Source organism: Netta rufina (genome assembly GCF_964035555.1).
Source record: "Netta rufina genome assembly, chromosome: 3".
Lineage (NCBI taxonomy): Eukaryota > Metazoa > Chordata > Aves > Anseriformes > Anatidae > Netta > Netta rufina.
In genome coordinates this window covers 55,318,628-55,336,875 of record NC_140125.1, presented here as the reverse complement: position 1 = coordinate 55,336,875, position 18,248 = coordinate 55,318,628, and the positions used below count along the sequence as shown (strand labels likewise).

At 38.3% G+C, this 18,248-nt stretch overlaps 1 protein-coding gene across 1 annotated transcript in view; it reads left to right on the top strand.

The window, feature by feature from the left end:
• The window catches only part of IPCEF1 (interaction protein for cytohesin exchange factors 1), a gene marked incomplete at its 3' end in the record, with an annotated part of 46,353 nt that overhangs the window by 23,281 nt on the left and 4,824 nt on the right, over positions 1–18,248 (top strand). The window contains exons 7-9 of the mRNA XM_084284425.1: positions 1,264–1,325; positions 4,510–4,598; positions 9,912–10,062. Of these exons, the coding sequence (XP_084140551.1) occupies positions 1,264–1,325; positions 4,510–4,598; positions 9,912–10,062 (302 nt within the window). The remainder of the gene's footprint in view (positions 1–1,263; positions 1,326–4,509; positions 4,599–9,911; positions 10,063–18,248) is intronic.

Here is an 18,248-nt window from a genome sequence, read left to right as displayed (position 1 = left end):
CAATTACTGGTGTCTGACCTTGTATTTAATGAATTCCTGGATTTATTAGCATTTTTTTCTTTTGTTTAGATTTTTTTTTTTTTAAAAAAAATCATTCTCTTACAATTAGCTGCTACAAGAAAGTCATTAATCCACTCTTATAGAAACGGTACTTTTTTCCCTTTGCTATGTATCTCTATTATTTATATGACAGTCTAAAAATCCAGTTCTGATCTAACAGACAAATTCCCATTTCTTGAGTAGAATCAAGATCCAACATGATGTTTTATCGGAGTTATGAATCTTAATTCATGACCTTGTTACATTCCTTATTTATGCCTTGAGTTTTAATTTGAAGGGCTTGAGCTTTTTTAGTTCTTAGTTTCTTAAAATCTGGATAGATCTGAATGACTTATAAGGAAGCATAGCATACAAAAGGTATACCCAGGGATAGTTTTTAGCACTAGAAAAAAATACAGCTACCTAGGAAGAGAAATAAATTTAAAGAAAAAAAAAAAGAAAAACCAAAACCAGAAAAAAACAACCCACAGTTAATAGCTTAAAGCAACACAGGAAGTGAGACTTACTAAAAACAAAAGTAATAGGGAGTTGAACAGAATGCGATGGTCAGAAAGTCTAGTTCTAAATGGCTTAGATTCTTAGGTTGTGCAATGATAGCTTTGGCCAGGGCAGCTGACATCATCTCCTATGGCTCCTATGCTTTTTGCTTTACTGTGGGTGAAACATAACAACTCAACAGTGGGACTAAGCCACTGATATTGTGTTATAGCAGTAATACTTTGACTTCCAGTAATGCAACTCTTTCTTCATCAGTAGTGTTTTTTTTCAAGATCAGGAAGAGAAATTGTCCCAGGCAACTAGTGCTTCTCACCATATACGGTCTGAGAAGAGCATAAGGGCTGTAAAACTGGGACTATGAACACCTTGCTGTTGTACCTGATGGACAGTGGTTCAGAAATCCGTGCACAGAAAAATAAAGTTCTAGGTAGTCTATTACATATTACAAAGTGGGCTTGTGAGCTGTTCAGTGCATTTCTCCTATTGGCAACTGAGTCCTCCACAGTTGTTACAAGGAATGGGAATGTTAGCATCCAGGTAACTGGTGCATTTCTGGAAAATCCTCTGAGATATAGAAACTCTGACATTCAGACTTGGGGTTAAAGAAAATAGTCGTGGTAATGTGGAACACATCTGAAAAGTGAGAAACCGTCAAAACAGCATGCAAGTATCATTAACAATGTATTCTCTCTGTTCTGAACATAGGTGGCTAAGCAAGCTGGGGATGGCTGTAGACCCTCAGGCACCCAATGGGAAGAATGAAGAAGGTATGTTTCTAATCTTGGTTTTAGTGTGTAACTACAGAATGTCCTTCACAGTTTCTGAAAGGCCAAATTTTTGTCAGATCTTTCCTTTCTTTCAAATTGTCACCTTGGGTCTGTCTGCCTATTGAGCTCAGCAACACCACACCAGCACAACGCAATGTAGCCATAGTGAAAGATACGCTGGTGAGATGTAGTGTCACTGAAAGATGCTTGCTGTTCTTGCGAGTGATGTGTAACTACCATCTGGCAGTTTGCTGGCTTGCTAAGCCTACAAAGAACATAGAGAAACATCTGTGCTACTCCGGGTTTAGAGCTGGTAAGGTATATGAGAGCAATTGTGCAATATTTCTAGCTTGGCCACATCTTGTGCAAACCTGTCCCTCATATCTTCTCCATTTCTGGGGGTTTCAACAGCAGTAATATTGGGTGATGGTGGTTGTACTGAAGTTTATGATTTTCTTTACAGTCAAGCCCAAAAGTTAATTGTGGAATGAATAATTTTTAAAGTTCCAGAGCAATTTATTTACTGTTTTAATTTGTGCAATGACATAACAGTACTTTTTGGTGGGAGGATATCTGCAGTCAAATCATGAATCTAGGTAAATAGAGAACAAAGAAAGTCCCTTGGAGTTGGAGTGCTTGTTAAAGCTGCTTTGTGAGGATGTGTGCATTGGGAACTGATTTAAAATGAGAAGTGTTGTGGGTAGTATTGTGTTAGCAAACCAGGGGCGGACTCTGACCTAAGGAATATATATCTTCTTCTGGGCTTTTGACCCTCCTTATTTTTGTTTGTTTGTTTTTGTTTTGTTTAAGAACAGGTTGTGAAGGAACAGGCATTATGAAGAAGAAACTGGTGTTTAGAGTAATATGAATCATGCTTAGGTGATGCAGCATATTTTATCTAAGCACTGAAATGCTCTTCTGTACATTCCTTCTACTATTTCCCAGAATGAGGTTGTGGTTTATGTCCAGGTTTCAGGCTTGTAATGACATTATTGATTTGCTTCATCTGGCTCTATTTTTACTCTGCCAAAAGAAGTAGCTTTGTACTGATAAACACAGATACCACTGATTTGAATACAGCAAAACTCATAATTTTATTTGTTTTCAATTTATGGTTCCTATTTTGTTCTTGTCAGGAGACTTTTTAATTTCAGGAGCATTTTTAATTTCTATACCCCAGCACTCTACCAAAATGTTTTTGTCCTCCTTGAACCTAATTTTGCATAAAAAACAATCTGTGATAGCATAAGGGGCTGTATATCATATTGCACAGCAAGGCCTGCATAGATAATTGCACTTGGGGAAGAGGTATCCAAACATTGTCCATGCAAAGGAAGAGTTTGTTTGATGGTGCAAGTGATCAAAGTACTATACAGAAAAACAAATACATTTTTTTTTTAAGCCTCAGAAACTGTAGTGGATTGGTTGCATGGGCTGAGCTGATAGTTATAAAACTTGACACAAAATTATGACTAATATTAATAAAAACAAAACACTGCAGAAAGATTACAAAATAATTTATCAAAAACTTTTGCTGCAGGTTGTCTAATTATCCTGGAATGAACATAGCCAAGATTTCTTCATTTTTTGAAGCTGGTGGGCCATCTCTCCTTAAAGAAAAGTGGCTCTGATTTGGGTGATGAAACACCTGTTTATCTTACCATGTGTTTTGTCACATGTGCTCCAGCATCTGTCATGAGTGGGGTTGAAAGCCCCATTGATACCTCTGTGTGGATGTGCCCTTGCAGAGGCACTGTTACATCTTGCATCTCAAAAAATGCTGCCATTAATGACAGTCACTTCTGTTCCCAGCAACCTGATTTTTCCCTCTTCCACATATTGTAACTCTTCAGGAGGGTCTTTAGTGTATCAGAAACAGCTGTTTTGTTTTGTTTGTTTAGTTTTGTTTTCCCAGTTCTTCTGCATGCCTGAAAGGGGAGCCATAGAAAAATAAGCTCTTTACCAAGAGTAATTCAAGAATGCATTCACAGAGCTTTAGAATCTGATATGTACTGCAGCCAGTCCTCAGTGCTAAGATATGCCAGCAAGTATTTTCAGTAAACAGAATTGCAGCTATGCTATTACAAATCCTATAGTCCTGCAAAGAGTACTGGGAGAAAGCTTCACTTTGTTAACATCTTAGAAACCTCTCCCTTGTATAAAATTGCTCTCCTACAACATTTTTTTTTTCCTTTCTCCTCTTGCACTTTGGTTATTAACCCCCCAAAATTACATGCATGAAAAGTAAGTGTGCTGGTATTAATTTAGTTAAAAGATGTGGTAATCACAGCTAATTGGATAATAATGTGGGTCTGGAAAGCTGGTACATGCAGGGATATTTAGTAGAGGGAAATGATCTGGTCCAGTTTTTACAACCGGACCCCAAGAATATGATCCAGCAACTTGCTGCCTCCCCTCTTGTGTCATTTTATCAATGATTAGCACTTCATGTAATCCATTGTTAAAAAGCATCTGAGAAGTGTTGGAAAATACCTCCACCTGCTACACATGTAGTTAAATAATGTGCCTGCCTCTCTACCTCCCAAGAGTTACTGGGGCTCCATCAGCTTGCTTTTTACTTGAAGATAAAAAAATGAGTGGGGTGTATAGTTGTAGAGTCCTGTGTCTATATTTATTGCTAGCTCAGCAAGTGTACCTCTGTGCCATGTGGCATGCGGGTGTGAGCTATTGTGTGGTGGCAGAAGTCCCCTGAGGGTGCTTTATGGTTTTCAAAGCACCATACGAGCAATCTGTTTTTTCCAAAATCGTAGCCAAAGCCTGTTGCCAGCTCCAGGACAACTTGCTGGTTACAGAGACTATGGACAGCATCAGCTACTTGCAACATGTCTCCCTAAATATGCACAGGTGATGTAGCCTTTCTTTTAAAGGTTTTTAAGGGAGGAAAGAACCCAAATGTATTTGTGAGACTATCTACTGCACTGCCACCTAGTGTATTTTGTTTGTTTTGTTTTTACTTAAATGAATAATTAAAATGATAAGAGAAGGCTGCTGTCAAGCAATGGAACATTACCATAAGTGGGTTAATTTTCAGTGTCATAGACACTGGCATGTTACAATATGGTCCTCAGACCTCTTGGTGACCTTCGATGACCACAGTACCCTGAGGAATAAATGAATGTTGTTTTAACACCTTGTTTTTGCTCATTTTCCATGTCTGCCTCAGAATGCTATAGTGAAAGTGAACACGATGATCCAGAAATAACAGACACGCCACCTCCCCCCTACATGGCCCAGTCACAACCTCCTCAGTTGGTAAGTGTTGTTCTAATTAGCTTTATTTGGTAGCTGGTTGGAATAAGTCTTTCTCCACATGGTGGGATATTGCCTAATAACCTAAACCAGAGTCTGGAGACATCCACTCTCTGTGTCTGAGATGTGGATGCACCAGCCGTGATGGTCACTGCCCTGTGATGTTCCCTGCAGTTATTGTTGCCTGTGCTGTTAAGAGCTGTGCACTAACAATAATGTCTCCTTCTGAAGGAGGCATATTTACTTTGTTTGAGAAAGAAAGGTGTCACTTTACCTCATACACGTGATGAGTCTTCTCATTATGAGATTTTTAACACACTACTGTAACCTAGTTTTTCACTATATATATATATATATATATATATATATATATTTATATATATTTATTTTTTTTTGAATCCAATCCAAAATCTTCTTTCTTTTTGTGACCCTGGTAACATCATCCGACAGATTTGCATTTATTTACTCAAGTGAGCTGTTCTTAAATCTGCTGAATTTAAAGCTGCTTTTGTGCCAATGAGAAGTGAAGAGAAAGAGGCATCTTCTAACAGTAATAAAATCAGTTCTTCTCCTGTACCTCTGAAAAAGAGATTAAAAAAAGAAAGCAGCCATCCTTCCTAAATGTACTCGTTCTCCCTTGCTGTGAAACATTTGTCCAGAATATTTCCTCCTGCCTAGCTTCTTTGCATAAATTAGAATAAGTTGTATGCACCTTCATGTGTCTAATCATACTGCCTCTCCTATTTAATAGCCACTTATTGCCCTATTAATCCTGTTTTACTATTGATGTTCTTTACGGTGATCTCATCTCCACTTATATGCACTTCAAGGTACGAGGTTTACCTAATTCTGTGTTTGGAAATGAGTAATCCAGTTGGGGATGGTAATACAGCTGAAATATGAAATCCTGAGTTCAAGCCTTTCTCTTCCCTAGCTGAGAGTTAATATCTAGTGGTATGCAGTAATATGCTTGTTGCCAAATTATCTTATTACATCTCATGGTTGAATAAAAAATGCAACAACAACTTTGTTGCTGTGACCCAGGCTCCTGTACTGATGCTTCGAAACTACATCTAATAACTGCAGTGGTCAGATAGGCAGTGAAGCAGGAACAAATTTTAAAAATATAGATGAGTTGGAGCAGCTTGCGTGGCCACAGTCAATAATAAAAGGAGATGTCATGCACAGAGCTGCCTGTCCAGCAATCTTTAATTAGCTCACGTAAAGCTGGGAACGTATGTCACGCTGTCACCTATTTGCCTCTGTCTGTTTCAGTCAGATAAGTCAGCCTTCACTTCCTCTCCTAAAACAGTTGTGCAGCATTAATCACCATGAAACAACCCACCTGGCACTCAGGGGATGCGTGGCGTTCATTGCTGTATAAAATGGGATTCTTTATTGCTTGTATTAACTGAAAGTTAAATGTGGCCAAGTAGCTATAAATATTGGAGAAAATAGAAACCTTGACAATACATCTCCAGGAGTTATTCTGGGCTGAAGGCCGATAATGAAGCGTCTTGAATTTTATGCCTCAGTGGCTTGCCTTTAAGAGGCGGTAGATGTCTTTCCCGTCTGCTCACCTCTGAGCAAATGCCGGCATTATTCCAGATGATGAGTTTTAAACAGGTGTTATTTTTTTTTTTAGTTTTCTGTTTTTCTGGCTTCCTGCTGCTTGTCAGCCTGTTGCTGCAGAGGCCATCTCCGGTTGTATTCCTCCCATATGCTCTTCTTGAGTGCTGGCCTCGATGTTTTAGCAGGGGACACGTGGGATACAGGCAAAAGTGCAGGTGCTGAGGTCTTGTTTCCTCAGCCTTTCCTCTTGAAGGTTGTCTTCCCTCCAGCCACTACCTCTATCTGCAGATTTCCCTTCTCCCCACCCCCATCTAAAAATCTCTTCCACATGGACAAAGGTTAGTGTCTCCTCAGCAAATTAATCAACTTTTCAACTTAAGAGCTGCCACTGGAAAAAGCTCTAGCTGCCACTGCTCTGCCCTGTGCTCAGATTGCTCATGTGGTGGGTGGGGAGCTGTTAGGCACTGCCAGAGCTGCATTTAACTACAAATCAGTCTTCTTTTAACTACCTGATATACTCCCCCATTCCCTTCAGATAATTACTGGAGGAAGAAAACCTCTGGAAATACTATGGAAGCACTGCGTTTACTGGGAAGTGAATTCTAGGAGTGAAACTCTTGTTTGTTTCCGGGAAGGCCTCCACACTTGAAATCAACACCAGATTGGAAAATATTAATCTGGAAACTAATAGCCACTCAGGTGCAGGCCCTGTTACATGTTAGAGTAGCAAACATTTCACTGTAATTCTTGCACAAAATTTCAATTGCTCTGCTGACCCAGATTGTTTTGGAACTTGAAAAGCAAGAGTAGTGATCGTGAGATTTCTATGTTTATGAGTGCTTGTGGGTATTGTTGAAGAAAAAAGCAAGTGAAGAACAAATATATTTTGATATCTGTAGGACAAAAGCTTAACTGACTGTCTGCATTCATTTCTCCACATGTGAATAGATTTATTACTGAAAAATCAACAGCTATATTGAGTTAATAGATTGCAGCAATCCCAAAAGAGCAGTAGAGGTGTTTTGTGGTGATATTTTTTTCTCTAAAAAATGCCTAGAGACTCATTGATCTCCAATGGAATCCTTATGATCTCCTAGCCCAAGCATCTACTTTTTAAAATGTCCCCAAATAGAGATTTATTGTTATGTACATTAATGCAAAACTTCCAAAGGAACCACTCTAGTACTTTAGGTAAACATTTTTCATGCCAATAAAAAATATATATTCATATGTAGAGAAAGAGAAATACATTCTGGCATTCTGCTTCATTCTCATCCAAATTTTTTATTCATTGCAAAATGGAAATGAAAACAAATATTTATTCCACTCAGTGAGATACAATTTTCATGTCAACAGCACTTTCTTTTGTATGGACAAATGCCAGAAAAATAGAGGTGAGATGTAACATCCTCCTCTCAAGTCTCTAAATAATTGAAATTAGACCATTAACATGAGCAACAGCTTTCATTTATTTTTTTCTTTGTTTTTCTGCTTGTCTGTACAAACACTTCAACAATTTGTCTTTGCAATATATCTTAGACAGATAAAATGCTTCAGGTCACCTGTATTCCCAAGGGCTTTTTTGTTATTCACACGTATAGTTTATGGCAGCATCACCTTGTCCTTTGCTTTAGGGTGTATTTGTAAAGGTTTCATTTTAAAAAACAAATATGCACTTAGAACACAATGTTTTACTCGTAATGGGGATATAAATAAGGTCCGGTCCTGCAGTGTTTGTAACAGTCTTGGAGGATGGACTTTGATAATTTACAAAAATGAAGAAAGTGCTGCAAACAAATGGTGACCTACAGTCTCCTCATCTTATGAACTAATTAGTAGCTTCATGAGACAACTGGATTAGAAACACAGGAAGGCAATCTTACATTTCTTAATGTAAAAGGGAAGTAGTATTACAGTAACACTGAATTGCAGAAGTTTGCATAATCCAAAAAATCATCACTCTTGTTTTAGTTTATATGAATACATCTTCATTCTAGTTTACCAGTGGATTATTAATAGGTATTCCAGGCTAGTCTCTCTTTTGTGTTTGAGCTCCTCTGGGTTTCCCTAGCAACACCATTTCTGTATTTTTCGGTGCTTCCAGTTTAGTTATCATCTATTTCAGTCCTTACAGAGATCTATTCTGCATATGTATTGAGAATATAAACTTGCTAGAATTGTGGTCCATCAAGTCTGGTATTCTGATGCTGACTCTGTCCAGTAACAGATGATTTGCAGAATGAATACATTTCTGCAGTAACAGAAATGCAAGAAATCTGGCTGTTATATTATGTCTCATTGTGGTTTCTGCTAGGGGCTGCAATCTGAAGTTTTGTCTCCCCAAGCCTTCAGTTGCTTTATTTATTATTGTTAATTAATCTTCTGGGTATTTGTGTGTATATTTGTGTGTTTGTGTGTGTATTATTTGTGCATTTGACTCTCTTTCTCGGTTCATCTGTTCAGTGGAGTTTGGTGGTTAAGAAGCAGAGTAGTATTAGTTCTTGTTTGAGCTGATTTTGGTGACCAGACAATAGTACAGCTCAGCCAATGCAAATGCCTACTGTAGACAGATGTAAGCATGTATTTGCTCATCTGGGAAACTACGTACTTCTCAAGACTTTGTTTTTCCTCTCAATCTTTCTTTATATGTAATTGTGCATCTATTGCACCCTCTCTTGCTCACCTTCTGGTTCCTGAGGATGACTGTTAGTTGTCTCTGAGTCTGTTCTAGTTGCATGAACTCATGTTGAGGCAGGGTGACAAGTACACCATGGAGAGCCCTAAGATATGGTGATTTCTGATGCGTCTTTAGTGAAGTTTGGGTCCTTTTTCAGACTGATGTGCTCAAGTATGAATCTTGGCAGGTGAATGAGCAGCACCTCTTGCACCATCAACTTTTTCATGCCCTGTGCCCAATAGCTGCCTGTGTTTTCTTTTTATCACTAACTTGCCAACATATTACCTGTCGGCCTTCTTGGCACGGTGAATGATTAGTCCCCAGAATGGACTGGGCAAAATTCCTTTGGCTGCTGAGAAGGTCACTTCAATGCTGCTTCAAAGCTGTTTGGGCTGTCTATCTGTGGCTATGTCATTGATAGATTTATTCAATGCTTCAGGACAGCTTCGTGTTCAATGGCTAAGTCAGGGTTTTGCTTCTTCACTCTTGATTAAAACAATAAAGTGAGTAGAAAGAAAAGAGTGAAAATGACTGTGAGATCTAGCATGGAAGGCTGCATTCAACATGGTATTTTTCATTATTCTGTTGTTTCAGCCTTCTAAGCTTTCAACTTGTTTTACCTCTAGCTTCCTTGTGACGTAGTTTCTGAAGTTACTGCTCTGTGAGAGATTGGTTACCTTATTGGTTACCTTCAGGCTTTCTTGGATGGATAATCAATCACATTACATCAATTATTAATTACTTTGCATTTCAACTGCATGTCTATTGGGTGTAGGGCCTAGGAACAAGAAAAACTTGGAATAACTTTTTTTTTTTTTTTTTTTTTTTTTTTTTTAATTCTCCCATTTGTTTCTGGAAAGCAGGATCAACAGAAGTCTTCTTTGACCTCAACTCTGTCAAGTGAAGCATCTTGCTCTCTCTCATCTCCTGAAAGCACTTTGAACTCCCAAGAGTCATCATCTTCCTTGACGTCCAAAGTGGTTTATTCTGAGAGGCAGTCCTGGCTTGACCTTGTTAACAGCTCAGCTGTGGAAGAGGGTGATCAGCCTTTAACTTTCTGTGTACAGATTCACTCTGATGAGCAACCAGAAGTAGACTGTGGAGAAGCAGAAGAAAGCCAGATCTTGCCCAGTGGTGGATCCCAAAACACTTCTTTAGGTCTGGATACACATTGCCTAACTGTGCCAGATGCAACAGGACAGAAATCACCAGCCAAAGGTGAGCTATTGAGAAAGGAGATTTTGTTTGCAGAACCATAAAATGAGAGTCTGGGCTGTTCCTTAGCTTCCTTTCCTGTTCCTTCCTTTATATTTTTTATTGAAGAATTTTCAGTTATAACAAACGTGGTTTATTGTGCCTTAAATATACATCCTAGAATCAAATTGGTAAGTACATTTAGAATTTTTCTCATATGTTAAGATCATAGACTCTGTATAAAATCATAACATAGACATATTTTTATTAGCTTTATTTATTTTATTTATAATGCAGCTGTCATTTACTAGTTAGGGTTGAATTCAGATTTTAGGAAAGTTTCATGACATGAGGGTGGAGTTTCATGGAGTTTCATGGTAGTATATCTAGTGTAACAGAATTGACACCCTAAGCAAAATGCTGTATGCAAGATGTAATGAATGTGGAATTAGGTCAATCCACCTCTAAAAATGTAAATTGTAGTGTTTACTTTCACTATGTATTCCCTATTCATTTAATTGAACTTCATTGTAAACAAGGGAAAATAAATGTGATCCTGAATCAGAAGTCATTAAGGACTGTATTTTATTTAATCACATAGGTATCTGTATAGTCATTCTGCTATAGAAATATACTGCTAAATTTATAAAGATGGTGTAGTTCCAGAATTTGGTTGTTTTTACAGTTAATACAGCCATAGCAGGCAACGTATCTTGCCTTTTGAGCAAAGCTTCTCTTCCTTGCATTAAGAGCAGTTGAAGCATAAGAGGCATTAAAAGAAGATGTTCAGTCCACTACCTAGAAAGGTAATACATAAGGAAATAATGATGTTCTTGTTCAATAGCTTTGCTCATGATTCAATATCCTTGAAAACAATTGAAGAAAGTACTGTATTACAGAGAGAGCAGTGTTGTCTCAGTCGAGTGCAAAACAAAGATGCATCCAAAAGCTTAAGCTGAAGGAAATGCAAAGATGGAAACAAAGTTCATTGGACTCATAGGGATTTATTTTTTTCTCTGTGGGTGAATAGACCTGAGAGCTGAATCAAGGAAGTGTAAGTGTAAGGCACATTAGTTTCATCGTCACATGTTGTCACTGTGACAATTTCAGGTCATTTTGCACTCAACTTCATTATCGCTAGAAATCGAAGGTGCCCTGCTAGAGAGTTCTGTGGCAATGAAGATCAGTAAGAATTAAAACTGAGAGCGAACATATGTTTTAAAAGTCAGGGTTTTGATTCCCACAGGTTTTGGCATTGCAAGTAGTTAAATAGCTGGGCATGGCAGAAATGGAGTCCCTAATGAAATTGTCACATATATTTTACAATATTCTGTAATTTTACCTTTAGGGTTAAATTTGACCAAGTGATTCCTTTGGGAAATATTCTTTCTATAGACTGAGGGATACTCAGGTTACATTTGAGCCTATATTAGCCTAATTAGCCTAATATATTTATATTCAGGTGGATTGTTGGACTGTATGCCATATAGGGCACAGTAGCTTATAGATCCCATTGAGAAAGATTCAGTGGTTGCTTTCTGCAACCACATTCTGCAATAATGCTCAGGCTAACACTTTCCAACATAACTGTAAGGATGACAAGTACTTTTATGGATGTTGACAGATCTAGCATGACTTCATAATCATTTAAAGCAGAGTTTTATAGGCTCGTACAATGATATAGTAATACTTACGAACAAAGCTGCCTTGATTTACATTTTAATCCTCATTTTTGTATATTCCTGCCATTTGCAGGGTGGTTTAATTGTCCACAAAATGTTCCTGGTGAAATTAATTCATTCACTGCTCACTGCTTACCTATTGGGTGACCCTAATCACAGAACACATCCGTGGTAACCACTCTGCTGATCTGTGATGGAATTCCAGAAATAGATCATTTTAACAAGACAGTCACTATAGAAACTGTTTAGCTTCACTAGTTACTATCTGCATCATAACCACTGTTGAGCGAATAAAATATATAATATACATTAATTTTTCTTTTCTTTATTTCTCTGCAAGATATGAGGAGGGGATGGACAGTGTTTGTTTTTCTGTTTGTTTGTTTGTTTTTGTTTTGTTTTTCAATTTGCACTAGAAAAATACATGAAATAATTTGCAAAGAAATTAATGAAGCTATTTCAGTTTGTGAATGAGGTGAAAAATAAAAGCAAAAAGATTAGAGTAACATCAGTTCCAAATGGAAATTATCAAAAAGGATCCAGTTCTGGTTCTGTGTCTTATCCCCCAAGAATTTCCATCTCCAGCTAGTTGATAAGGATGTACACAAATACCCTGATGTAATTTCTAATTGTGGGATGAAAACTATCTGCAAAACTTCATAATTTGCAATACATTTTTAAGAACACCGTTGTTATCTGATGTGAAACAAAAAGGTATACCTCAATGATTTGCTAGTGCAATGCATCTTATTTGCTTTGCATTGCTTCTGAACAGTGCTTGCCTGGCAGCTCTTTGTGTTCCAGAGTAATGGAACTGCATCCAGAAGGTGCTGGCTCCACCTTGCAGTGGCATGTAATCTGAAAGCACGTGTCCCATGCACATAAAGCCAGCCCTACTATTACCAGAACAGCCCCATAGTCTTTGAATGCTCTCCCCACAGAGCCTTCACATGTGTACATGCTCTCCTTTTCCTTATGAGGATAGAAAATCACCTGTCAGGCAGTCTGCTTTGCATCTGTGTTCTGCTTAGCAAAACCCCAAGAGGAACTCATGGATGTAGCTGATAGAAGCTGAGAACTGAGGGGAAAGTTTTTCAAGAACTGAGGAGCATTTATGTTGGCAAAAGTCAGAAATGGAAGCCAATGTGAGAAAAGTTGTTGCCTAGAAGGAAGAAAGAGTAGCTGTGGCTTTGTTGGAAGAGCTTATTATGTAAACAGAAGAGTAAAGAAATTTTAGAGATGAAATAAACAGTGAAAGAGAAGTTTTTCAAAGAGGATAAATGGGTTAATCTCTGTAAGAAAAACAATAGATGCAGCCAAAGGATCATAGATTATTTTGTTAATGAATATTATTTAAAGAAAAACGCTAAGCAACTTTAGGTGTCTTGTGCAAGATGCACCAAATGATATTTTAATGACCTTTTCAGCAACTCTAACACTATGAACAATCTTAATCTTAATGCTCAACTCTTGGGAAGAGGTTATGTACCAGAGGGTAGGACAAAGATACAGAAAATGAGAATTTAACATTTTTCTCTTTTGAAGGGAAATCAGCATTATATTGAAATTTACTTAGTGGGAATATTTAATACTTCAGCATTAACAACCTTTTACATGTACAATGATAAAAGGAATCAATGCTGACATAAAGGAGCTGATAGCTAAACAAGAAACAGGAATACAAACAAGTATGTGACTACGTGCTTGGTGTCCAGAAGCTGGCCATGTCCTGTCTAGGATGACTAGACACATTCTGTATCCAAACTCCATCCTTTGTTTTTCTTCTGGCAACCGCTGGAACAGAAGGTATCTGATTATGGCCCACCATTACCATCATCAAAAACAACGTTAACAAAAGGAAACTGTAGACATGGAGAGGTTACTGTAAGTGAACAGGAATGTGTGTTTGTATTTATGTGGGGACCTTCTACTGTAGCAATAACATCCTTCTTCCTTGCGGTTCCTGAGTGCTTTATGATCATGGCCACATGAAGTTAATGCATCTTGGCAAGATATTTTTACAGTACCACTTCTGGTTTATTTATTTTACTTTAGCTTATAGTAACTAGTAGAAGAGCTGGAATGTGCTGATATTTTGGGAAACCTGGAAATCTTTTCACACACAATTTGAATTTTATCTGGGTTGGTTTTGTGGGAAGAAGTTGGTTAAATAAGAGATGTATGTAGTCAATTCCTTCTTTTTTGTGAATTGACATCCTCTTCCTCTCTTGAGTCTGCCTGTGCCAGTAATAGCCAAAACAGATCCTCTAGTGTGCTCTAGTCCCTCTGCTCCTTCTGCAAAAGTTACAGAAAATGGATTGTGGCTGAGGCTAGCTAAGAAACATGCTTATAGAGAGCATTATTGTGTCGAAGAATAACTGTATTTGAATGATTATTTTGCTTCTGATAAAAAAAAATATGTTAGGAATCACAGTGAAAATTATGGTGTTAACATTCTATGAACTTAGAACAAGACATATTTATTTGTGTTATTACCGGTTTAGTCACAGCTTGTTAAAAATGACATCCTTCACTGCTGAATTCACTATGCTATGTAGTCAAGAGTCTCTGACTGTTGGTAGTAATGTAATTTTCTCATAATTTTCTGCCACTCTATCTTACTTCTTAGTTTTGTAGTTCTGCATTTACCAGTGAGGAGTTTGCCCTCCTAATTCAATATTTCCTGTTCTGTGTAGTTCAGTGGGAAATGTGATTTCCCTGAGGTGTCATCATATTCACATTAGAAAGTCCACTACTACTATGGAAAATGGGTAGAGAACGTGAGCGGGGGTAGGTAAGGGCAAAAGAGGGTTATTATGTTTTCCTCTCCTCTCCCCAGCGTGGGTCTATATGCTGCCCCATTGACATCAAAAGGTTTGGCAGAATCAGAAATAGGGGTATTAGCACAGCCACACTAAGCTTGTAAGTGTAGCAAAGACAGGAGGAAGAAGCACATTATATATTTTTTTTTCCTTAGGATTAATACACAGCTGGAGAGTTATCAGATCCAGTTAGAGAATGGAAGAATACTTAAATTTCTTGGTTTTGGTTTAGAGTTAGTAAGATATGTTCTGCTGGAGGTGGATTTCAATGCAAAATGCTTTTTCTGCAAAACTGCCAATTTCTATTTTTTTACCACTGAGAAGCAATCAGCTTGATTTTTCACAGCTGCTTCTTGAAAAGTTCTGGATAATTTCACTTTTGTGAGCTTAAAGAGCCTCACAGTTGAGAGTTTTCAAGCAGGCTCCCGTGTTGCTGCTGCAAGGTGGGGAGTCTTGGTACTGTAATGTCTCCCACCTGTGGTAAGTTGGCCGACATGAAGGTGGAAGCTGAAAGCTGTGGAAGTACAGAAGTGGTGTGCTGAGCCTCTGGCAGCTTGCTCTTGTCTGTGATATCTCCTGTTAGGTAGAGGGAAATTCCAGATAGGTGGCATCGAGCCACCAAGCTGTGTTTTACTTTTCTTGAAACAGCTGGTAAGAAGTTTGGGTCAGCCTGAAGTATTACTTTATTTTCATCACCTGAACATAGACAGTCTTGTTCTTTGCAGCGTTAAAATATCGAAGAGCAGGGCTTCCCTTTTCTTGGGTCAGCACTGGTTTCTTTCCACTTTCCCTGCTGTGGAGTCTGACAAAGTTAAGAGAGCTATACAGTACTACATGATATGTCCAGAAGTGCTAGGAAACTGACATAAGTATTTCACTGATCTTTCCAGTGGAATCACCCAATGGAATCACTTATGGTTAATGTTGCCAAGGGATGGGAAAAATGTACAATGTATGGTGATGCACGTGTTCCAGTGTGTATATGCACACTCATAAATGCACACAACATGTAATAACCTTCCACTGCTGCTGTTTGCTCTTTACCCTTGATCTTTCAGTAGCCCTGAGAGAAAAATGAATGTATTTTATCTTCAAAATAGGATGAGATAAAAAAGAGTTGTAGTAGGGCATAGTAAAATTCCTGACTTGAATGCCTGAAACAGAAAGTGTTCAGCTTGAAGTGTACAGGTGGAAGAGATAATTTGCAATAATTTGAAGTGATTGTGAATGTGCCTGAAGTAACCTGTATCAACCTGGCTGAAAAGGCTCACTTCAGAGCTGTACTAGTTGGGCCCGACCTTTCCATTTTATGTATTTGTTTATTTGATAGCAGAATATATACATCATTATAAACATTCTGAGCTTAGCAAAACTCAGAGAAGGGGTGGCTCTTTTTGCAAGGCTGACACAGACGATCTGTTTGGTTTTTATACCAAGGCCTGAGCTTGATCGCTATATGCATTTTGCACGAATTTTTACTTTGTGATGCAAAGCAAATATTTTGTAACAATTCAGTAGCATGGTTTAGACAGGCCAGGTTTCATAAGGGGAGCCAAGTCACTGAAGCCTGGAAATACAGAGCTGGTGGATGCCTGTGCTTGCATTAGAGACTTGCTCATGTGCAGGTCAGTGCTCTGTCTGCAGGTACAGAGAGAAATAAACAGCACAATTTTGTGGGCAAATGTGCTACAAATGTTTAAATTTGGAGAAAATATCCAGTCTATGCTTAAACCTTGAGCCACTTTGCTTTATCTCTGTCATCCAACCTTAATTTTCTTTCAGACATCTGGTGAAGAAAACAAGCAAGCAAACTGTGGGTATGGCTTCAGTGACTTTCCTGGCATAAAGAGGCTTGTAAAATACTGTAATACACCATTGTGTGAGTGAGGAGAAATATGGCTTTTTTTTTTTTAATTATTATTTTTAATCACTGATCATATTATTGGGTTTGTTAATTGATTGCTAGACATAACGCATCTTCCCTTTCTCCATTACCTCTCCCCCTTTCACATTTATAGCGTGAATCTAGTAGGTTCACTGACAGTTTCAAGCCAGTGGAAGATGATGGGCTTTGCTTTCTGAAGCTGGCTCAGGGACACTAGGGATAGTGGAGTTAAAAGTCCAGATGGTCTGGCTTCAATTTATTGGCAGACCTACTCTCTGTCAATAGCAACAGTACCTGCTTCAGTACAAAAGCACAATATTAAAGTACTGTTTAGTTATTTTATTTTTTTTTTACCTGTTGTGGGAGAAGGTTGTTGCTCATCAGTGTAAACAAAGGTAGAGACCAGAGTGCTGTACAGCTAGCTCCACACAACCTTGTAGATTTACCCTTTTTTATTTTTCCTTTTTCCCAACTGTTTCCTTTCCCATTTAGCTTCTTCCTTCATCTGCTCCATATCTGAAGAATCCCATGCTTTCTTTTCCCTCTGAAATTAGCTGGCCCTGATCAATCCTTCTGGGGATGGGAGTGTTGGAAGAATAAGAAATAGGAGAGGAGTTTGAAGATGCAACCTTGAAAGGATAAAGGAGCAGAGTGCACAGTGTTGATCACGTGCATGGCCAGGAAGCATTTTGCTGGGCTCTTCTGACCCCAGATCCTGCTTCTTTTTCTGTGCTGAGTATTTCTGTCCTCCTTACCTTTACCCACAAATACACAGAAGATATTGGAGTACTCAGCATGGAAGAAATGTGTTCAGAGTGGTGTTTTCTCAGGCTTGATGCTTTTTAACCATTTTAGATGTAGCACCATGAGTTAGGTGCAAAAAATATCTGGAACAGGGACTTCACATTTCTCTGGGCTTGACTGTTATTTTTTTTTTGAAGTTGATGTACAGGGTCAGTACGTCATTTTCTTTTGGTATGTTCTTTCTTGGTTACCTGAAAGAGGTTAATTTATCTCTGGAAGTATTACTGTGTACAGTCCTGGAGGGTGAGGTCTTCAGCACAGCTGAGCCAGTCTTGTGAAGGAGATGGCTAATGAAACAAACAGATGCTTCATCCCAAGTAAGTAGGCAGGAAGCTAGTTATAATTACAAGCCTCATGGCATGAGCTGACAGTTTTCAGGAAATACTACTGCCGTGTATTATGCCTTACTCTTGCATTTTTTTTTTTCTATTTCCCAGAGCTTGTTAAATATACAACAGCTCTCCTTTCCTCCCCCTGCACTGTACCAATGAAGGAAGCTATATTTAGTCCTTGTCAAGTTACAGCAGCTTTTTTATAATCAAAAAGTAGAGAAAAAAAGGCCAGCAACAGAGTGAAGGCAAATATTTGTAGCATATCATAAGCCTTTCTTGTAACCTAAATATTTAGAAAGAAGGGGGATGTAGGAGGATGCTGTACTTTTTAAAACATGGAAAAGATAAGGAGCAGACTCCTTCCTAAGTGTGCTGACATGCTGGAGGATTCTTTTTGCTGCACCGTAAGAGAGCAAGAGGACTCCTTCCTTTTGTTTGCCGACTGGGGATGATTTAGAAAAGTCAATGTTTAACATTCAGTTAAAAGAAAAAATGTACTGCAAGTTCAAACAGCACATGGAGGACTGTATTTGAGAAGAACTGCCACTGCTATCTCCAGTAAAATAAACATGAACGTTATCCCAGTGGTTCTTGAGGCATCCCAAAAGGGCCAAATTTAGGAAGTATTGAAGTAGAAAAGCTTGCAGTGTGGACTGTGGAAGAAGTGAGTTGCACAGTCTGTTGC